Raw genomic sequence first — 24,036 nt, forward strand, 5'->3', positions numbered from 1 at the left:
TGTCTTCCTCTGAAATTGGGTCCCCATCTTGTCGTATCCCACTTAGAATATGGAAGGAAAGATTCTGTTATGAGCATGTATGTTCTGAGGTTGTGATTCTGCTTGCATATGCTGGTGGCATTACTTTTCCTCTTTGAATAATTAGGGAATATAAATTTGGTTACCAACTCCCTGCATTTAACACTCTACTGGCCCCCATTTTTCAGCAGCTCCCTAACAATCCCCATCTCTTTGTACTTACACTAGCAGTTTGTTCTTGAGCTGCTATGGGGCAAAAAGTACATAATATACTCAATATCCATCAGCATCAGCTTTTACCCTGCTTAAGTTGCACATTTACCCTTTGTATTAGTTTTCCTAGAGGTTCTATAATACATTACCACAAACGAGGTGGCTTACAACAACAGGAATTTCTTCTCTCACAGTTCTAAGGGCTAGAAGGCCCAAATCAAGGTGTCAGCACGGCCATGCTCCCTCTAAAAGCTCTAGGGAAGAATCCTTTCTTGCCTCCTTCTAGCTTCTGGTGACTCCCAGCAATCCTTGGTATTCCTTGGCTTGTAAACTACATCACTCCAACCTCTGTCTCTCTTGTCACATAGCTGTCTTGCCTGTGTGTCTCTCTGTCTATCTTCTCCTCTTCTTATAAGGACAACAGTCATTGGATTAAGGGCCCACCCTAATCCAGTGTGACCTCATCGTAACTAATTACATGTACAAAAGTCATGTTCTGTGGTTCCTGGCAGACATGAATTTTGGGGGGACAACTCAAGGCACTACACCCTTCATCTCACAAATCTTTACAACTGAATATCAAATATACCTGGTACTCATCATGAAATAGATTTCTTTTTAATTAATTGTACACTGGTGATCAATTGGTTTATTTATTTAATTATCTCTGTTGTAAAAGAGAATCATGCCGGATCCCATGAGAAAAGTTGAATTCGATAATTTTTTGAAAGGCCTTCAATTTTCTCTATTGTGATACCTTGTGTGATGCTTAGATCAAAAACAAGAACTTTAATTAGAAAGTTTGCTGAAAAAAATCATTCTTCCTCCCTTAGGAGGTACAGCTCCCATCTTCAGTAGCTTTCCATGTCAGAGTCTCAGTCTCTTTTGAGGTGTACGACTTTCTGCGCTCATGAGAAATACAAACTACTTTGATGCTTCTGAAAGGGGGAAGAAAAAAAGCAAGCCACATTTGTGGTTTATGGATGCTAATTACTGCTACATTTAGATGTGTGAAGGAGGGGTCTATGGCTGGAGCGAGCTGGGAGAGACCGAGTCAGCCTCGCCGAGGCGCTCACTGAGGTTCCAGTGGTACTGCTCAGCACACGCAAATATATGCTTCAAAAGGAAGTGCCGTTTTTTATCAAAATATTACATCTCTCAAGCCCAGATCAAGACCTGTCGCTCATGGGATGCAGGGGTTATCTTACAAAATCAGCAGTGCTTTGCTGCAGAAGTTCACTCACAGGGGATTTCTGTAAGTGCTCACAATGGGCAGAGAGGCTTGACAGCTTCTATTGTGTCAAACGGGTAAATTCTGCTGGTGATAAAACCCAGACACCTCTCCTTGAATCTTTTTAGCAAAAACATCTCTGGATTTTTTTTTTTAACCAAGCTATGCAGCACAGTGAACTAAAAGGAACTTATAGGAAGATATTTGGCATCTGCAAAAGATGAATGGACAGTTGTAATGATTGAAAGAAAAATGGATCTCCTCCCTGTCCTTAGTGGGTCCTCTGAGACTCTTCCCCTTTCCTTTTGCTTTTCTTTAACTGTAGAGCAATAGTGCTGATGCCTTCTCGGAGTGGAAGCAAGACAAGTGTGAAATAAAATGTAAATTCTAGTCCAGTTGATTAGGAGTATGTGTGAAACACCCGTATGTGCCTGCTAACTCTCATAGCATGTGGTCTTGCCAACTAAGTTTGGCACCAGGCATGGCGACCCGGGTCATTGTGTACTCTGGTATGGTTTGGTAACCACATGAAGGCACCCTGCTAAGGGCTAAGTGAGGAATCTCCATGGTGTGCCAGAGTCAGCTCATACATAATTGCTTGTTATATTTTCAGGAATTTTGTGAGCCAGCTGACTTCACGTTGGTAGCTTGAAATGGGCCATGGTATTTATACCACTGACATCAGCAAATGCTACAAATAAGCCCTTCCCTCACTCTGAGTTGGTTTTTAAGCATTTACCAGCATAATTCTGGAGTGAGAACTAAATGAAGGTTATCGTTTTTCATAATTTGTCAGAGGGGCTGTTTTTTTTTTAATTTGCACAAAGGAGAATAGTGTTGGAGATGAGAAGAGTACATGAGATCTCTCCACAACTAGGATCCAGAAATTTTTTTTTTAAAGATTTTATTTTTCCCTTCTCTCCAAAGCCCCCCGGTACATAGTTGTGTATCCTTAGCTGTGGGTCCTTCCACTTGTGGCATGTGGGACGCCCTTCTCAGCATGGCTTGACGAGCAGTGCCATGTCAGTGCCCAGGATTCGAACTGGCGAAACCCTGGGCCACCGAAGCAGAGTGCATGAACTTAACCACTCGACCACGGGGCCAGCCCCAGAATCTAGAAATTTTGTCTTTAAAATATGAGGGTCACATTATTGTGAAACTAATGAAATATGGGAGTTTTTCAGTACTTACTATTACAAAAAGCACAAAGCAACAACAGTGAAGTTTAGACCAGACACAACTGACCATACATTAAACTTAAAAAGTCCTAAATAATCGTGAGTCAATTACTTCAAAGTCCCAAAAAATCATGAGTCAATTACTTCCTACGAAATCCCATAAGAATTTTAGCTTGCGCTGGTCAGAGAAGGGAGGAGGAGTGGGCAGTTGTAGGCAATCACCAATCCAATTTATATCCAAATTTATAGATGTTGCATTGTGGCAGGGTCTTACTGCACTTTATTGTCTCTCAGAGAGTTGATGACATGGCAAGGACAGGGTCTTATTCTTCTTTTATGCCAAAGTTTGGAGTATACAGTAAATGCTCAGTATTTATTTATTTTTCTTTATTCCTTTTTTTTTTTTCTGAGGAAGATTAGCTCTGAGCTATCATCTGCTGCCTATCCTCCTCTTTTTGCTGAGGAAGACTGGCCCTGAGCTAACGTCCGTGCCCATCTTCCTCTGCTTTATGTATGGGACGCCTACCACAGCATGGCTTGCCAAGCAGTGCCATGTCCACACCCGGGATCCAAACTGGTGAACCCCCAGGCCGCCGAAGCGGAACGTGCGAACTTAACCGCTGCGCCACTGGGCCGGCCCTCTTTATGCCTTTCCATCCAACCATCTGCTTATTTGTTTACCCCCTCATTGTTCCAAGTGCTCACCAAAAAAATTATTGGTTAATTAAATAAAGTGAAGAAGAGCAAGTGAGCACATTTTAACAATGGGATCTTTTTTAGCAGTATTCTTCAAACTGGGATATGGGAAGACTTTCCAAGGATTACATAGGTGTGGATAATTTTAAGAGAATCAATTTCCAATCTTCAACTACAGTATGTTCTCTTTCCTAAAAATGATCTACCCTTTAAGACTGCTGTAGTTGAAGTTCTTCTTTCCCATCTCCCCTTTTACAATGATCCTTCTCTACTTTCTAAAAGAAAGGCACATCTTTCACCCATCTCAATTCTTACTTTTTTGCCCTAAGGTGTAAATACTTCCAGGACACCAAACAAAGGGTCAATTAGATAATTTCTTTTCTTTTTTTTTTTTTGAGGAAGATCAGCCCTGAGCTAACTACTGCCAATCCTCCTCTTTTTGCTGAGGAAGACTGGCCCTGAGCTAACATCCTTGCCCATTTCCTGTACTATATACGTGGGACACCTACCACATCATGACGTTTTTGCCAGTCAGTTCCATGTCAGCACCCAGGATCCGAACCGGCGAACCCCAGGCCGCCAAGAAGCGGAATGTGCGAACTTAACCCCTGTGCCACTGGGCCGGCCCCTAGATAATTTCTTTAATCAAACTTTCATGAATGCATCTCCTCGATCCATCTTATTAAAAGATACGTTCCCAACAAATTTTTCTATTTATGCTTAACAATTATTGATCAAGATTTGTAATATACCTATATTGTTTTCATCAATTGTGTGCTAATAATTGTAGTGATAACTTGATCTAGAAGAAATTTTTTAACACATAGCACTTCATGCTAATAAAAATATTTTATTTATATATGTACATATAGATGTTGTTGTAGAGACACATGATAGGATGAGCAATAGGAAACTCAAGCATAAAGGAATAGTACAAAAGGACGAAATTCTGTGGGGAAAGCAAAATGCAAATAGAAGTTCAGGGAGACAATTTCTGACTTTTAAAAAAAATTTATGTATTTTTAAATTTCTAATGGAGTAAATCAAATCACTAGTACTTATATTCCATTAGATACATTTGAAAGGCAGCAATAACAGTTTTAACCATCATTATTTACAATAAACAAAAAGTGTGCTTTTGTTTAAAAATTTTTTGGGGGCCGGCCCTGTGGCCGAGTGATTAAGTTTGTGCACTCTGCTACGGGGGCCCAGGGTTTTGCTGGTTCGGATCCTGGGCACGGACATGGCACCGCTCATCAGGCCAGATTGAGGCGGCATCCCATGTACCAGAACTAGAAGGACCCACAACTAAAATAGACAACTATATACTGGGGGGATTTGGGGAGAAAAAGCAGAAAGAAAAAAAGAAAAAAAGAAGATTGGCAACAGTTGTTAGCTCAGGTGCCAATCTTTAAAAAAAATTTTTTTTTTTAATCATGGTGAAAAATTGTCAATGTGATCTTAATATTCACAGAATGTCCACTATATATAAGGGAGAAACATAATTTTTCAAAATTCTTTTGAGAGTACTTGAGCAAAAAATTGGAAGGCTGTCCACTGTCGTATAAAGTATATAAAGTGTAGCATGGAAGAGTCTTCAGTTTAAGCCTGAGCCTATTTAAAGGCCTAATACAAAGATTCTCAACCTGAGATCTCAGGGTTTGAGGAACCTCTCAAAACTATGTGAAATTTTGTGTTTATGGGCATGTGTACATTTTTTTAGGTAAAGGGTATAGTTCTCAAAGAGCTCCACAACCCAGAAAAGATTAAAAAGCCCTGACCAAAGTGTATAAGGTCTTAAGGCTTCTTGATTTTGCTGTTTTTGCAATAGTTTCATATGTAAGGGACGGCAGAATTGCTTCCAACATAAACAATTTTGATTCAGTTCTGAATGTATATCAAATAATATATACTAATTATGAAAAATCATGAAATAGGCACAATATTCCTTTCTTCATCACCACCCTGAACTATCCTGGGGTGATCTTTTAATTTTATTCCTTGCTTATTCAAAGGCCTTTCCTTTTTCTTAATTTGGATAGGGAAAGTTGCAGATGCTTCATCTGTAGAAAAATGCTGGATGGCAATTTGGAAAACAGTTTGTAAAAGAATAGACATCATCTGCCCCTGACCATTCTGTTATGTGGTTTCTTCCAGCAGCTAATACTCAGCAGACTAGTGATAGGTTGACATAGTATTCAGGCTTAGAATTAGGAAGATTACATTTGGAAGTGACTGACAACACAGTATTTTAAATGTTTGGACTTTAAAGTGTCACACACAGCAGATGAATGAAGATGTCAGAGCCAGGCCTAAAGGAAGACCCTGGTAATCCAGCCCTTGGTGTATAACCTTCAAACACCAATAAACAAGATTATCTGGATTTAACATGTGACCTTTCTCATTCTGACTGGTAGGTCCAGATGTTTTCTCATTCCGCTGCCTGGTTGGAATCTGCTTTTAAACTGACTGCAAGTGGATCTAGATTTGAGGTTGCAGGAATGACAGTCTTGAAAAGTATATTCTGCAGTGGGTAATGCTGTCTAAACAGTAGCATATGGAGACCCATGGTTTAATAATTAAAAGTAACTTGTGACCTTACCCTTAATAGATTTGTTAATTATGTCAACCAAATAAGTAAAAATGGGATTGTAGTAGATATTTCGCTATATTAGTCAGTCTGGTGGCATTAAAAACATTCACAAGATTTGTTAGAACCAGCCTTTTCTGCACCTGTGTCTACAGAAGCAGAAATCCCAGTCATGCCTTTGTTACCCCTCCAGGAAGTTTATAGCAGCCCTAGAGAATGTAGGAAAGGCTCTTTTTTTTTTTTTCCCACAACTCACCATTTCTTTTTTTCTTTTTTTAAGGATTGGCACCTGGGTTAACAACTGTTGCCAATCTTTTTTTTTTTTTCTGCTTTATCTCCCCAAACCTCGCCCTGTACACAGTTGTATATCTTAGTTGCAGGTCCTTCTAGTTGTGGGATGTGGGATGCCACCTCAACGTGGCCTGACGAGCGGTGCCATGTCGGCACCCAGGATCTGAACCCTGGGCCGCTGCAGCGGAGCGCACGAACTTAACCACTCGGCCATGGAGCGGCCCCAGGAAAGGCTCTTTATTAGCTTCTCTTAGGTCAGTCTAGGCTTATGGCCATACTTTTCATCCACCAAAACTTGGACACAACTAATGTACCTGTATTACCTGTCTTCGTTGCTTGGAGCCCAGAACTATTTCTGGCATTTTTATATGAACTATTCCTTACTCATCATCATCTTGATTTTCTGGTTCTAGCCCTTTGAGTTGTGTTAGTTCTCTCTCTGAGGCTATATAGACAAGATAATTCTTTATTGTCTTATTTTCTTATGGGAAAACTAAACTCTCACACCCCTGAGTGAACCCTCAGAGAGCTTCCTCATATGCTTCATACAAACACTGCTGACTTGTAGTCAGGATAGTGCTTGTTAATTAATTAATAATCATAGCCTAGTAAAGCACACTAAATTATTAACAGAACTGAAAATGAAACATAAAAAGACGTAAAAGCACAAAATATGACAAAGAAGTAATACAATTAGAAAACCTGTATCTTTATAGATTTTAACACAATTTATAAAGACCAAAAGTCAGTAGTTACCTATCAAATAAAGTTGATAATAAATTAATTAATATGGGAGATGTCTTATGAGGCCAACTGTTGTTTGTTTTAGCCTCCTTTTCTATTGCCAAGTCGCAGATGTACCTTGTGTTTTTTAACTCAACACTTAATAATTTCTTTGCAAAGGGCATGAAATTAGTTGCACAGAAACAAAGGGAGTTAAAGATAGTCTTATGAGGATTAATCATAGTTCAAAATCTACACTTGTCACAATGCTGCTTGTAATAGTTTGTGAATGAGTAGCTAAACTCTCCACTCCTGAGACAGGGTCAGTATTAGTGTAGCTAGCCATCAGTTGTTGGTTTTTTGTTTTTTAAAAATCCTTATAAAGTTCTTTTTTAAAAAACAGCTTTAGTCTGGTTATAATTTACATACCTTTAAGTGTTCAATTCAATGATTTTTAGTAAATGTACAGAGTTGTGCAACTAGCACTTTGTTTTAGAACATTTCTGTGACCCTAAAAAATCTCTTGTACCTGTTTTTAGTCAATTCCCATTCTTACCCCCAGCCCCAGCCAATCACTAATCTGATTTCTGTCTCTCTAGATTTACCATTTCTGGATGTCTCATATAAAAGGAATAATACAATATGTAGTCTTTTGCTTCTGGTTTCTTTCACTTAGCATAATATTTTTTAAGTTTATCCATGTTATTGTATGTATCAATACTTGTTTCTCTTTGTTTCTGAATAGTATTCTATTGTATTGATAAAGTACATTTTTTTAATCAATTCACCAATTGATGACATTCTGATTCACCATCTGTTTCCATTTTTGGGCTGTTAGGAATAATCCTGCTGTGAATATTTGTGTACAAGTCTTTGTATGAACATATGTTTTCATTTCTTTTAGGTAAATACCTAGGAGTGAAATTGCTGGGTTGTGTGGTAAATTATGTTTAATTTTATAAGAAATTATTTATATTAGTTATCGATTACTCTATAACAAATTACCGCAAACCTTAGCAGCTTAAGACAATACAAATTTGTTATCTCAGGAATACAGGCACAGCTTATCTGAGTCCTCTGCTTCAGAGTCTCTCACAAGGCTGCAATCAAGTCATTGACATGGACTGTGGTCTCATCTGAAGGCTTGAGTAGGGAAGGTTCAACTTGCAAACTCACTCATGTGATTGTCAGAATTCAGTTCCTTGAGGGTTGTTGGACTAAGGGCCTCATTTCCTGACTGTTAGTTGGCTGGAAACTACCTTCAGTTCCTTGCCATGTGGACTCTCTAGTTTCTTCCACTTCATCAAAAGAGCACATGCGAAGCACCAGAGAGAGAAAATGAGAAGAAGATGAAAGTCACAGTCTTTTATAATCTCATGATAGGAGTGATTTTCTATCACTTTTACTATGTTCTTTTAATTAGAAGCAAATCATCTAGGGCCAGCCTACAATGATATGAATACTAGGAGTCAGGGATCATTGGGAGCCATTTTAGAAGGCTGCCTACTATACTGCTAAACTTTTGTCCAAATGGCTGCACCATTTGACGTTCCCACTAGCAACATATTAGGGTTCCATTTTCTCCACGTTCTCACCAACACTCACTGTTCTCTGTCTTTTTGATGCTAGCCATTCTAGTGGGTGTGAAGTGGTTTTAATTTGCATTTCTCTAATAACTAATGATGCTGAGCATCTTTTCATTTTCCTGTTGTTCATTTGTATAATTTCTTTGGTGAAATGTCAATTCGCATCTTTTTCACATTTGTTAATTGGGTTATTTGTGTTATTATTGAGTTGTAAGATACTTTCATTTATGCATCATGTTTGGTATCATATCTAGGCAATCTTTGCCTAACCCAAGGTCATGAGGATATTGTGTGTCAGCTACCACGTTAGGTCTTTCTGTGCATTATTTTGCCTAATTTAATTGCTGTAACAACCCTGTTAGGTGTAGATATTACCATCATTGCAAAATGAGAAAATTCACAGAAATCTAGTGACTTGCTGAGATCATATAGCTAGTTAGTACAACTTGAACTTAGACTCTGTCTCACTCCAAAGCCTTTGCTCTTTCATCAGAACTTAAAAAAACAAAAAGACATTCAAATCTATTTTCAGTGGACAGAATGAGAATGAAATACCACATTGTCCCTTCCTTATAATTATCAATACCCATTCTGATGTGCAATTTGGAATACTATTAGTAGAAACCTCTCTATTTGTGATCATTTGTTGTTAGTGCCGTCAAGTTGATTCTGACTCCTAGTGACCAGCGGAACCCTGCATCCCTCTCATCTTCCAGCATGCTCCACTGTTCTTCATAGGGTTTTCATGGCCAAATTTTTCAAAAGTTACTGGCCAGTTCCTTCCTCTTAGTCTTTCTTAGTCTGGAAGCTCTGCTGAACCTTGTCCACCATGGGTGACATGTCAATGTCATAGCTTGAAATATCGATTGAAATATCGGTGGCATAGCTTTTAGCAGCACAGCAACACACAGCCACCACAGTATAACAACTGACTAACGGGTGGTGCAGTTCCCTGACCAGGTCACGAACCTGGGCCACAGTGGTGAGAGTGCTGAATCTTAGCTACTAGACCACCGCGGCTGGCTTTGTGATCATTAGAAGTTGCCTTTTGAAGTAGAAATGGGCGTGTACTCTAGTTTCTTGGCTAGATTCCATCCTAGTTTTATTCTGCCAGACAATATTTCCTGCACAGGTTCTGGTCGAGCTAGGATGCATCTTTGCTTGCAGCCTTGAAGTATGTTACTGGGCAGCTGTTAAGCAGTTGTTGTACTTTTCCCCCAGGGACAAGCATGTTCCAGTGACAAGATAGCTTATTCCCTTATGTGCTTTTAATGTTGTACATTAACCTAGGACAAGTCAGTGCTGAGTTTCCTCCATGTTTCTCAGTGCTCTGATTCCACTATTTGAAAAGCAGAGAGAGGAGAATGGAGGAAGCAGAGAGGAAAAAAAGTCCAAATAATATGTAGCAGATGGTAAATTTTATATTATTTTGTACATGTTTTGTTTTAATTAATTTAATCTTAAAAAGAGCATGAATCTTCTCATACTCAATCCTTATACTCATTTCCCTCTCTTCCAAGAATCCTTTACACCCTTAGGGTCTGGTTGATATACCTTAAGTTAGAATTACAATTTATTGTGTTCCTCTGCTGTGACCTAATATGCTAGCCTTAGGCAAAATTACAATCTGTGCAATTTTTTTAAGACATCTCCAACCTTAATTTTGTACTTGAAGCAAAGAACACAGTAATTTTTCATGCCTTCCTTCCTTCTTGCCTTCTTTCCTTTCTTCTTTTTGTTCATTTGGTAAGCAGCTGCTGAAGCGTGTGCCAAGCACATTGCTAAATGTTAAGAGTGCAAATGGAATAATTTATAGACATTGACATTAAGCAGCCACTATGTATGTAGAGGGGAAAGTGGGGAATGCCATAAGAGGAGCAGACTTAGAAAGGAAGCAAAAAGGAGAGAAATAATGAGCTAGGTTGAAACTTGTTGCGTGTGAAACAAGTTTAAGAAATCCAAGAAGTGATTGGAAGTATCTCTTGGTTTCAGCAGGGAGGACTAGGCTGGAAATACAGATTTGGGAGTCATCAACAACAAAAAGTTGGATCAAGAGAATATGTCAAGTGAAAAAAAAAGAAGGGTCAAGAAATAGGCCCCTGAAGACCATTCACAACTAGGAGACAGAGAAAGAGGAGTAAACAGAGGAAATAAGTAAGTGATGTAGGAAAAGAACCAGGTGTGAATAGAGCTCAGGGAAGAGGTTCAAGAAGCAGGGACTGGTCAGTGGCATCCTGTTGCTAAGTGGTGGAATAGGAGGGGCAGAAGCCAGACCACAGTGGGCAAAGAAGTCAACTGGAGAACTGGTCATCACTGTGGGACTTGGGCTTTTCTCTGATGGAGCATGAGGAGAAACTCTGCATGCTACAGGTCAGCTTCAGGAAGTTGTAGACAAGTGGGGAGTGGTACAGCAAATTGACTTATTACTTCTTCCCTACCTGGCCTTCTTATTATCATTAAATTTGTTCAGGCTGCCCAAGGAATGAATTCATTTATTCATTTGTTCATTCATTCAATGCCTATAGTAAGTGGGCTCTCTGAAAGGTTCTGGGGACACAAATATTATTAAAACCTGGCCTCTGCCTTGAAGATACTCCTAGTCTATATGGGAAACAAACATGTTAACTGTCATATAACACAACACATACTGTGTATACCAAGAACTACTTCTGCTCTGGATATAGACTATAGCCATTTTCATTCTTTCCCTTACCTGTGATTCTGAGTTTGATGTTGTGACAGAATGTTTTTAGCCAATTTAATTATATTTGGATGATGTGTTTTGAATTTTTCTGAGAATTATATTTTAATATGCTTTAAATTTTATTATTGAATTATGTTAAGAAAGATACAGTGGATATTCTATACAAAGGAATTATGAATGAAAAGAAAGTTTTTTCTTCTGGATTTCTAAATGAAATGTCTGCCAGGTGCATGCTTTAGTCTATCTCTAGTATGTTCAGGCAACATCTAAAACCTCAACCTCTTTAAATGTATTTTCATTGGTTATTTTTCAATGGATAGTGGTTATTTCTCAGAAATATAAATATGAAGTAATATAATACTACATAGGTTAAATAATCAACAGAAAAAGTTCATAATTACAATAGACAGAAATGAAAAAATACTTTATATTTGTATACTGCTTTATAATTTAGAATGAACTTTCACGCATCGTGTTCTTCAGTCCTCACAACTCTAGATAAAGAATTCACCTGGCCCTATGATATCTGAAGAGCATAGCCCAACCGAGCAGCTGGACCCTTGCCTACTGCTGATATGTACTATATTCCTGTAGTTAAAAGTAATAAATCTCTTGTTCTAATGGGGAAGCAAAGAACTGCACTGAAATTATTAAACAAAATTATTTTTATTATTATGGCAGTGAATGAGCTATTTGATAGATAATAAGGCAAAGATTAATCTCATTAGTAAAATTGAAGTTGGTTCCTTTGCAACTAAAACTTTCTTCATGTTTTTGTGCTAAAGCTCTTGAATTTGAAGTGATATAATTTACTAATTTCTAGTTTAGATTCTTTGAGGGAAAATTTAAAAGTCTGATAAGAATATGTTTTAGTGAGAACTTAAACCAAACCAACTAGTATCCAAACTGCTATCTCTTATTTCACTGCCATTGATATTTTATCTCTTATTAATCTGAGTCACCTTTTCCAGTTTTTTTATTAATTTTAAAATAGGTATTTAAAAAATACCAGATGTCTATCACTTTAAATTTTAAAAGAAGAGAAGAATGAAAGCATAATGGATCGTATACTAAATCAATGACCGAAAGTTTTGTTTTCATTGAAGCTTTATAATTTTACTGGTTAGCAAATACTGGAACTTCTTATTCTTTACTTCTCAAAATATCATTGGTTTTTCTCCCTCCTCACTTTACACATAAAATGTAAATTAGAAGATGAAAATGACCCATAATTTCAGTATTCTTGAAAAAGAGGCCATTGTGGAAAAGGAGTAGAGACGTTAATTTTATAAGGAAAATTGTTCTAGTTAATCTGTTCCTGCTATATTGGATGATAGCAACAAATTCTGTAGACTAAATACCTACAATACATGTATCTCCCATTTTGCTCTTTAGTGCTTCAAGCTTCTAAATCCTATTAACAGCTGTCAAAACCTGGTAAACTATTTAGATGCTTTCACAATTTGTTTAATTGGATAGTTAGAAAATGGCATGCTAGAAAAGCCCACCCCCCCTTTCTTTTAGCCTGGCTGAACATCTGTAGCATTAGGGCCTCATTATCTCTGAATTGGCATAGCAAATCAGTGGCATCATTAAAATGCCACATTAAGATGATTAAGCTTCTTTGTTATCCAGTTGACTTTTGCATGTGCTGAGGATTTCATGGTTATGACCCCCAATCCTTGTAAAACACTTAAACACATCGCCCTTTTGTGTCTTTCCTGTTTAACAGTCTCTATCTTGTTTTGTCCCTTCTCACAATATCCCTTGCAAACTTGAGGCTTTATCCCAAACTTTGCCCTTCTTTGAATTGGATTCTGAGATCTCATAGTTCAGGGTGGTAATTCAGAACCCCTTTTTACAACTGGGAAATTCCTACTAACATGCTATCCAAGACATCCAAGTTGCCTGTTCTGTTTGCCATCTTTGATAGGTTCTTCTCTCCAACTGAGCATTTTATGTGCCTGTAAAAACAAACTGAGGCACAGTTGGCTGAGACTGCTATTGCCCCTGAAGGATTTAGATGTTGGATCCTTTCCAAGACCCATTGTTTTTGCAGTGTCTCAGGTGAAACCAAAAATGTCTACTCTGGAGTGCAAGCCTTTCATGTGATAACCATCACCCCAGGAAATGAAACCATGTGCATCAGCCCCAGTGAGCCAAGGCTTTGTTCTCTTCAGCCTACAAAATTCTCTCTGGGGGGTGTGTGTTTGTTAGTGTGTGTCATCTTCCTAAGAGGCCTCCAGAACATAGGCAAAGATGGGAGCAATTGTACCCCAGAGTAGCTCCTTTAGAAAGAAGTTCAGTTTAATCTAATTTTCATGGGTTAGATTTAATTTAGACATCTTTTTTTCCCCCCATGGGAATGTTTTGCAATTACCTTTATCAGCAATTTGTGGTTTGGTATGTTCTTTGCTCCATGAGTTTAATTATAAAAAATTTACTCAGGAAGGCTTTAACATTTTTTATTATGAAATTTATCATACATACAAAAAGGCAAATATAGTTACATGTATAGTTTAAAGAATAGTAACAAAACAAGCATCCATGGACCAACCACTTGGCTTAAGAAATAAAATATTGCTGGAGCCTATGAAGATTCTTGATAGTTTTTTAAGCGGCAATCTAAGTTGTGTGTCTAAGAAACCTGATCCATATTGTAAGACTGGAATTCACAAGACTAAAATGGGAGATTATTCGCATTACAGAAGGTTTATTCACTTTACAAAAACTTCAGGATACTGTAAGCCAGTTCCTCAAGTATATTCAAGTTTTTCTCTCCAGATCTTTAATATCTTCTGCCTGTATTAACAGTTCAGGCATTGCTAGTCACTGACAACTGAAAATCAATGAAAAATGAAGGTAAACATCTCTGAATGTATAATGTAAGTCAGTGGGACAACATTATTGGTTTTTGTTTTGTTTTGTTTTTTAAAGATTTTATTTTTCCTTTTTCTACCCAAAGCCCCCCCAGTACATAGTTGTGTATTTTTTTAGTTGTGGGTCCTAGTTGTGGCATATGGGATGCTGCCTCAGCATGGCCTGAGGAGCGGTGCCGTGTCGGCGCCCAGGATCCGAACTGGCGAAACCCTGGGCCGCCAAAGCAGAGCATGAGAACTTAACCACTCGGCCACAGGGCCGGTCCCCAACATTATTGGTTTTGCACGTAACGTTTTATGAACACATTGGCTATATAAAGGTAAATCTGTACAGGTTAATGACATCGTGATAAATATAAAGTAGAATGAGGTAGGTGTATGAGAGAGCTCAGAAACAGGAGAATTTGTTTCTAGTTTAGAGTATCAAGGTAGACTGCATGGAAGAAATGGCATTTAAACAACATCTGGAAGTTTAAATACAATGTTGATATGGGGAAAGGGCATTCATTTTAGGTATGGGAAAGACTGAAAAAGAAACTTGGAGAACTGTGATTACATTGCTGCTGTGCTTCTCGAACTTTAATGTGTATAAGAATCCTTGAGTATCTTGTTAAAATGCAAATTCTGATCCAGTAGGTCTGAGGTGGGGCCTTAAGAGACTACATTTCTAATAGGCTCCCAGGGGATGCTGGAACTGCTGATCCAAGGTCCTCACTTTGAGTATCAAGCTTCTAGTCTAGAGAAAAGGATGATTCCAGAAGACTAGTGAGAAATGAAATGATCAGATAGGCTCAGAGCAGGTTCTAAACAGGCCTTTGAATGCTTCACTAAGGATTTTGGACTTTATTCTGTAAGCAAAATGAAATCATGGAAAGTTTCTGAACAAGGGTTTTAGTGCTAGGGGATAATTAATCTATCAACAGGTTATAGTATAAAATCGAGGTCACATACACTGTGGTCCATTCAGGAGGCTCATGCAGTGCCATATTCGTGTACTAAGTATTTATTGGGTATGCACCTTATGCAGAGCACTGTATCAGACTCTAGAGCATTGGTTCTCAAACTCCATTATGAATAAAATTTACCTAGAGAACATGTTTTTTAATGCATATTTCCAGTCCCCACACCAAGATTAGTAGATCTACTGTGAGACCCCCCCCACCAATTTCTGTTTTAAAACCACACAACCTCTGGTCTTACAGACCAGGTTACAGTGTCATAGGGGACATTGAGTTTAAAAAAACAAACCTGTGTCGCTTCTGCTCTCAGATAGCTTACATGTCCAAATGGGAGAGGAGATAAGTTTATAAGTAACTCAGAGAAAGGAGGAACAAATTATTTTGCAGCTGTGAGAATCAAGGAAAGCATAGTGTGGGGGAAATGGCATATTAGTTTGGCCTTAAAGGACGTGTAGGATTTAGACCTGTGGCGAAGTTGGGGAAAGACCTTTTAGGCAGTAGAAATAATAAAAGCAAGAATACTTAGAAGTTGTTTAGTTTGGCTAAAGATATCTGAACATTCAAAATCAACATTACAAAGATAAGTTGGGGTCAGATATTGAAAGGTCTTTTAAATTCTTTGTTTCTGTGTTTGGACTTAATTTTGTTGGCAGTGGAGAATATGAAAGAATTTTGACAGGGTCATGATATGACCAGAGCCATAGTTTAGGAAAAACAAGCTGGTGAGAGTATACAGGATGAGCTGAAAAGGGGAGAGAGAAGAGGCAGAGAGAACAATGTGGAGGCTACCACAGTAAATCTTGGAGAAACTAATGAGGCTCTGAGATTTAGGATAGTAGATGTGCAAAATAGTGGGGAGAAGAAACAGATTGGAGAGAAGGTACAAAAATAGAACCAAGGAGGGTTGCAAGCAAGAGGAAGGAAAGATGACTGTAAAGATTCTAGCCTGAGTAATTGGGAAGACACCCAGGAGACCTTTGGGAATAGAGGATTGACGAACGAGAGAGAGAGCACACCTGGAGATATATATTTGGGGACTAATCAATAAAATGCTAGTTGAAGCCTGAAGAGTGGATGAAATTGCCATAGGGAAGGAGGTGTAGAGGGAGGAAAAAAGAGGCTTAAGGACAGTGATTAGGAGGCAGAGGGAGGAAAAGGAGCTAGAAAGAAGCCATCAGAAAGGTAAGGAAAGGAGGTACAGTTTCACTGAAGAAATAGAAATATAGAACAAGGAGTGGCGGTCAGTAGGGTCAAGCGCTACAGAGAAGATGGAGAGAGAGGCATAAAAAAGGCCTTTGGATTTAGGAACCAGGAGACTGTTGATGGTCTTCAGGGAAGCAGTTTCAGTGAATTATGGAGGCAGATGACAGATTACATGGAATTTTACATCAGTTTTGAGGATGTAGAGGCAGTAAGCATAGATTACTTTTTTAGTAAGACTGTCTAGAAAGGAGTGTTGAGAGAGGATGAGATAAGAGGCTAAACTAAATTGCAAAGAGAATTTTAGAGCCTGAGGGCATAGAATAGAGGTCTTAGAGACCTGATGTAGAGGTTGAAAGGAAAAGGATTCCAGTTTCTAGACTTGGAGACTGGAAGAATGAAGATTCCATTGTAAATAAAAAGTCATAAATTAGAAGCAAGTTTGTCATTCAAAGATGACATTTTATTTTAGACATGTTTATTAATATTTTCAAGGGATACTAAGTAGAATGCCCCCTTTTCCTCTGCTCCAGTAAATCTTCCTCCTAAGGGATGGAATGAATTTCTTCATTAGAGCGAACTAGTGTCTTTCCTGATAGTTTTGGTGGACTATATTTGGAGGCTGTGTGCTAAATCCAGTAATTTCTCAGGAATCTCATTAGTATCCTAGATACTCATGTATTCTAATATTCAACTCTGTTTACATTCATGTGGTAAATCATAATGAATTTTTGATCCCCAGTAACCATGCACGGAGGCCATCCAGGTCTTTTATCTAAAACTGGTAAGACTCCAAAGGCAAACCAACAACTGTATCAGGAGCTCTTTCGTCCACTAAGTACAAGGAACTTCCCTAATGCCCTGTCCATGTGACTCTCATGCTTTCTCTTAGGGCCCTGGGTCTCAGATACTGTCTTTCTTATTCTACAGTTAAGTCCTAAAGGACTAAAGCCAAGATTTTATCTTGACCCAGGTCAACGTAGTATTGAGTTCTAGGTCAGACCCATTAAAGGCAAAATCTGAGGGAAGGAGCAACTCTCTTGTGTCCTGTGTTTTCAGAAAGACCCCCACACATTGATTTACTAGTTTTTAATTGTCACTGACCACAGAATGGCCTGAGTCTGTTCATATTAACATTTTATAACTAAAATGAAAAGGATTCTTTTCTGCTGGCCCTTTCTATCTGCTGTTTTTGGTTTTCAGTAGCTGAAGTTTTCCGTTGAGGTTCTTTTAAACGCCTACATGCAAACTGAAGAGCACTCAAGCTTTGGTGGGATATCACCCACAGCTGGAGTGATGGAGGAAGGGAGGAGGGTACAAGCCTCAGGTGCATCCTTCTCTTAAAAAAATTCAAAAAAAACGAAAACCACTTAAAGCAAACAAATTCCATCTGAAAGCAGGCAAGACCTATCCAGAGAAAGAAGGGAATGAACCTCTTTCCATGTAGGAAATGGATATCAATTCATATATAACCCAGATGCATAGGATGGGCAAGTTTGAAACATGTTGGACTTATCCTACAGCCCTCCATCTCTTCTAATCAAAGGGTGAAAAGTTGTGAACCATGAACCGTGGTGAGAAGCAGTGGAACAGAGTTGCAGCAATGGCTCCTCTGTTGGTGGTTAGGCCCTGTCTTGCTCTATTAAGCAAACACAGTTAATATAGATGAAAGGTAACCTTGATAGAAGTGAAAATTGAAACTTGAGTTGAAGGTAACAAGCCAGGCGCAGCTGCGTTGTACTTCCTCCTATGTGGCAACAGGAGCTGCGCTTACTGGTGTTTTTTGGAAGGGATGTAGTTTTTTAAAATACCCTTTTTTCAGAGTGTTTTGGTTTTTAACGTCTATGCATTGGTAGGAGAGTGTGGAATATGTTAGTAAGAAGCCGCTTAGACTTTATAAGTCTAGTGTGTGAGGTCAAATCCAAGTTTAGCATTCTAATCACACATCTGCTGTTAACTGGCTATGTAACCTCGGACAAAGCACTGAGAATATCTCTGTATGAAAAACAAGAGGGTTGGATTAGATGATCTCTAAATTCCCTTCCAGCCCTAAAATCCCATTGATTTGTGATTCCTCATGGGAAAGTACAACTTCCAATTTCTAAGAGTGAATGTTTGAAAAAGTAAGCATTTATGCAGCATATTTTGTATATGAAAAATTCCTTATGAATGTTTATTATTAATACAGCCGGCAAATGTCTGGGTTTTGTTAGTGTCAGTACCTAATTTGCCTTCTTCATTTCTTATGTTCTTCAGCTTAAGAGTGTTACAGCTCTTTTTAAGATAATACCTGGTCACCCAACTCACTTGGGCCAATTGCTCCTCTCCTATCCGGTCCTGTAATTCTAGGATCTTGAGTTCATCCCTCCCTAACTTGGGTATAGGTGCCCTTCCCTTGCTTAGGTTGAGCTCCATTTACCTGTGTCAATGAAAGTGACTCCTTAGAAGGTTATGTTAAAGAATTACTTCTCCTTTTATCTTTCTCAACAGTATTTCACTAGTACTGCCAGCTTCCTCTACATTCAGTGTTGTCTCTTTATCAGTTCCGAGAGAGAGAGAGAGAGAGAGAGAGAGAGAGAGAGAGAGAGAGAGATAAGACTCTTTTAGCAGTTCATATACATGGAAGGGGAAGAGGCAAAGCATGGCTTAAAATCAGAAAAACAGTATTAACTAGTCAACTCTCAATCTTAGTGACTTAAATTGGATACATTTGAAGGATTAAAACAGTTTTTTCTTCTTGAAACCAAAGAGCACATCACCTCGCCTCTTAACTGCAGCCACCAAAAAAGGTACTAGATCTGAGAACCTTTCTTTTCCCCCAGTACTGGAGAAGAGTTGTGCAAAATGTTTTTTTTCATGGTTTCTTTGAGCAGTCATAGCTAAAATCTGTTATCTCTAATTTTCTGGGTGTCCTAAAACGCTGTCATCTATTTCTGTGTGCGTGTGAGTGTGTTTTCCCCTGACTGTGGTTCTGAATTCAAATAATGAGTAATCATCCTAGTGGCGTTTTCTTGTTTTGTAAATGTACAATATTATGTTAGCTTCATTTGGTATTTCATTGTCAGTTGTGAGTCCCTGCTCTTTGAGCTGCTTTGATAGCCCCAAATACAATCATTGTTCATTTCTTGCATTTTCCTCCCTGCAGATGATTCAATGAAAGTGAAAGATGAATACAGTGAAAGGGATGAGAATGTTTTAAAGCCAGAGCCCATGGGAAATGCAGAAGAGCCTGAAATCCCTTACAGCTATTCAAGAGAATATAATGAATATGAAAACATTAAGTTGGAAAGACATGTTGTCTCGTATGATAGTAGCAGGCCAACCAGTGGCAAGATGAACTGCGATGTGTGTGGATTATCCTGCATTAGCTTCAATGTCTTAATGGTTCATAAGCGGAGCCATACTGGTAAATAGTCTCCTTTATCCATTCTTCTGAAAACTCTCGTAATGCAGCCATGTGAGAAATGAAGTGGTGGAATTTGGGGTGACTTTTGATTACTTTCACTGATTTTTGCTATAATTCTGATGTATCTCTTCTCTCCATTTCCATTTAACCAGTGATTTTTAGTCCTGCTTCACCATGCATTTGGCAAACATACTGCAAATGCTATGAATAAAAACAAAGACTATAGAGGGCACAGTGTTCTAGGTCAGCCAAATATTTTTTTCTTGAGTTAATAAGTAGGAGTTGAATTGTGTGATTTGCTTCTTAGGCATCTTTCATATATTTTTACATAACTTTTAAAAAAGCAGATCTCATTATTGGGTTCAAATTTGGTAGATGAAAGGATGTAGTTTTTATGACCAGTTTAAAAAAATTATCTTCAGACAGTAAACAGGTAGTCTATAGAAATGCATACAATCACAACAATCCTACTGAGCCCAATAGATTCCTTCTGCAATCTGATATAAAGACTTTAAAAAGAAGCATTTCTGGCCCTCGATACTTTATTAGGACTTGAGTCTGTGACTCTTTTTTCAGACTGAGATTATATTCAAAAGGAATGCTAAGTAATGTAAAAACTTACATCCAGAAAGCACTTCTAGAGCTACTCTTGTTTCTTTGCTCTGATCCAAGACAAGATGATGCCTAAAACAGCCTTGCCTAGGGAGTGCTTTTTCTCTTCTAGAGGGAAGAGTCCATTAAGTCTTATGCTTGCCTTGAAATATAACTCCCAGCCAATCCCAGTATGAACAGAAACTGTCTAAACGATGAGCTTTTGCTAGAGGCAGCTAATCTGTGCATATGCTTCTCCACTTGCTGGTGATCAGAAATCTCCTTTTTGTCCTTTTTAAAGGTGAACGCCCATTCCAGTGTAATCAGTGTGGGGCATCTTTTACTCAGAAAGGTAACCTCCTCCGCCACATTAAACTGCACACAGGGGAAAAACCTTTTAAGTGTCACCTCTGCAACTACGCATGCCAGAGAAGAGATGCACTCACAGGTCATCTTAGGACACATTCTGGTAAGTGAGAGCAATGAGCATTCCATATCTAGTAAATGTGTGTTCCTCCATGCCCGTTGCAGAAACTAGAAAGAGTTAAGTCTGGAGGTTTTCATCTGTCATTCCTGTTCTGAAGGGTTACAACAGCAGAGACCTCTAGGGCTAATTACACTCCATTAAGGCATTAATTGCTCTCCGTCTGGCTCAATGGGGATGATCATCTCCTTACCATCCTTGCTCCCCTAGAGAACAACACAGTCAGACAGGAAAAGCCTGCTCTATAAAAACGCCTTTTTAGTTTTTGTGAAGAAATTATAGCCATCAGTATTTTCTTATAGTAAACTTTATTAAAAGATTATTTTTCTAGGGGGCTGGGCTGGTGGCACAGCAGTTAAATTCGCACGTTCTGCTTCTCAACTGCCCAGGGTTCGCCGGTTCAGATCCCGGGTGCGGACATGGCACCACTTGGCAAAAGCCATGCTGTGGTAGGCGTCCCACGTGTAAAGTAGAGGAAGATGGGCATGGATGTTAGCTCAGGGCCAGTCTTCCTCAGCAAAAAGAGGAGGATTAGCAGTAGTTAGCTCAGGGCTAATCTTCTCCACAAAAAAGAAAAAGATTATTTTTCTAAAAACACACACACATTTTTCATTCAAAAGTCTAGACAAGCAAATACTGTACAGTTTGTAAATTATATAAAACTGTTAACTGGGATGGGACTGGCTCCGTGGGTGAGTGGTTAAGTTCGAGTGCTCTGCTTCCTCAGCCCAGGGTTTCACCAGTTCATGGCATCGCTCATCAAGCCATGCTGAGGTGGCGGCCCACATTCCACAACCAGAAGGACCTACAACTAGAAATATACAACTGCGTACTGGGGGGCTTTGGGGAGAAGAAAAAAAAACCCTGTAAACTTGGGTTAAATCATTATTAGAGAGTTACTTTTGACCATTCTGGGCTAAATTTGGGGAGTTTTTTGGCCATTCTGGGATAAATTTCTGGGTTTTTAAAATTGAAATATAATTGACCATATAACATTGTATTAGTTTTAGGTGTGGATGGGCTAAATTTCTTAAACCCAACTTTCTTCTTGATCAGCCTATTTATTTTTAATCTCTAAAAGATGAGCAGCAGTAAGAATTCATAAAAAGCTATGTTCTGTCTTGCTGTTTTTACTCCTTATTTTGACCAAGCAAGATAATAAATTTTTTTTCAACATTTAGAATTTCCCTTCTAGAAAAATAAAACTGAGTTTATTTTCAAATTTGGGACCTCATGTTCTTGATGTTATCTGACGAAATTTTAATTGAAGAAAAAAAAAAAGGTTTGTTTTTTTGTTAATCCACGTACTGCTTTGACTAAAACCCAGCCCCAAACCCGCAACTGGTCACAATTCAGAGAGTAAGGATTAAACAAGTCAGCCCCAACAAAACCTACTATGAGAGATCATAAGTGGCCAAAGAAGGGTTTCTTTTACAGCTCAAGTTCAAAGTAATGAATTAAGGCTGAGTTTGGTCCAAAAAATTAGAATAGTTTGCTTCTGTTGCTTTTTTCAAGTAAGATCCAACAATAGTAGTCATTTTTAAGACAGATTCTAGAGGACCCCAATTTATACAGAAACTTAACATTTTTAGCCCTAGCACACCTTTATTTATTTTAATTTGGGGTTCTATATGGATCTTTTAGTGCTTTACGTCCCAAAGGGTCTGTTTTAAACAGAGCAAGAGGATTAGAAAATAATAATCTCAGTCCCTAAAACTCTGATAAATTCATAAGGAATACTTTATCAACAAATCAGAAAGACCAGTCCTGCACACAAAGTTGAAGTTATTACCTACATATTTCGAGCAATAAAGCATTTGGAGGAGTTGGGAGGGTAAAAGTGGTCTGAATTGTATGGATGAACTTTTGAGGAAACTTTTGCTTTATCTTAGAAATGAAGATGAAGTCATTTTTTCAATTCATTTTTTTTTCTATTATTCAGATATATCCTTGGTTATCTCAGTTTTTATTGATTTAGCCCAGACTTTGCTATAGCTACTTGGCAAGGATGAGCCAAATTTATCCAAAAATGTCAATGCTCTAAAAAGGCCATCCGTTTCCAGCTGAATGGCTAACTGCCACAAACTGCAGCATTCTTTATTTACAGCCAGATGGATGTCACAAAACAAGAATCTCTTCCTATTTCATTCTTAAGCCACACTAACCTCCTTGAAGAATACCCTATTCTTTTCCCTAAAGAAACAAGATTGATCTGGAGCCAGAACACTGTGCTCAGTGATAATCATTAAATCTAAATCCTTTCATTTGTGAAAGGAGGCTATCCTTTCAGAGAATAGTCTAGCATAATAATCAATCGTAGACCTTAACGTTATTTCAGTTTAGAACCCAAATACTCTGGCTTCTCTCAGCAGTCTCATTCCTCATGGACAGTTTTCACAGAGCCCTAATACACCGTTTGTTCTATAAACCCTGAGGGTCACTGAGTGCCCCTTTGTGCTCTCCTTATAGTTGAGAAACCCTATAAATGTGAGTTTTGCGGAAGGAGTTACAAGCAGAGAAGTTCCCTTGAGGAGCACAAGGAACGCTGCCGTACATTTCTTCAGAGCACTGACCTGGGTGAGACTGGTGAGTTCATACAACACTCATTCCACATACATTTAGTGAGCATCCACTGTTCTAGGTGGTGGACTAAATAGTAGTGAATAAAAAGACAAAAAAATCCTGCCCTCATGGAGTTTATATTTTAATAAAGAAAGACAGACCATAAACAAAGTAAATAAGTAATTTATACAGTGTATTGGAAGGTAGTAAGTGCTACTGAGAAAAACAAAGCAGGTACTAGGGATGGAGGGTAAGTCAGGGAAGGTTTCAATGAGGTGACTTTTTAACAGACTTACAGGGGTGAGGAGAGAGCCCTACAGATAACTAGGAAATAGCAAGTGCAAAGGCCCTGGGGCTTGAGTTTGAAGAAGTGTAAATAGTCCTGTGTGGCTGGAGCAGAGTGAGTGAGTAATGGATGTGAGGCCAGAGAGAAAATGGAAAACCAGGCCTTACCAGGCCTTATAGGTCATTGTAAAGACTGGCTTTTACTTTGAGTGAAATTGAAAATCTTTAGAGGGTTTTGAACAGAGAGGTGACATGATTGGACTTCTTATTTGAAAAGAATCACTCTACTTGCTATTAAGAATAGATTGTTTTGGGGGAAAGATAAAAAATTGGGGCATCCAGTTAGAAAGCCATTGCAATAATACAAACAATAGAAGATTGTGTGTTGGTTGTGGTAGAGGTGGTGAGAAGTGTTCTAATTCTGTGTATAAAGATAGAGC

The 24,036-nt window shown here is 38.5% G+C and overlaps 1 protein-coding gene across 11 annotated transcripts in view; it reads left to right on the plus strand.

Moving 5' to 3' along the window:
* Window positions 1–24,036, plus strand: part of IKZF3 (IKAROS family zinc finger 3) — an 87,362-nt gene that overhangs the window by 40,091 nt on the left and 23,235 nt on the right. For 4 of the 11 annotated variants that reach the window (XM_023652591.2, XM_070227363.1, XM_001497931.6 and 1 more), the window contains exons 4-6: window positions 19,414–19,674; window positions 20,567–20,734; window positions 23,219–23,335. The exons of 3 other annotated variants lie outside the window; for them this stretch is intronic. In XM_023652591.2, the coding sequence (XP_023508359.1) occupies window positions 19,422–19,674; window positions 20,567–20,734; window positions 23,219–23,335 (538 nt within the window). In that variant the 5' untranslated portion in view covers window positions 19,414–19,421. Of the gene's footprint in view, window positions 1–10,518; window positions 10,681–18,835; window positions 19,058–19,413; window positions 19,675–20,566; window positions 20,735–23,218; window positions 23,336–24,036 lie in introns of those variants that run through there. 4 more of the 11 variants (XM_070227366.1, XM_005597443.4, XM_070227364.1 and 1 more) reach the window with 3 other exon arrangements.

This window comes from Equus caballus, chromosome 11 (assembly GCF_041296265.1).
Source record: "Equus caballus isolate H_3958 breed thoroughbred chromosome 11, TB-T2T, whole genome shotgun sequence".
NCBI lineage: Eukaryota > Metazoa > Chordata > Mammalia > Perissodactyla > Equidae > Equus > Equus caballus.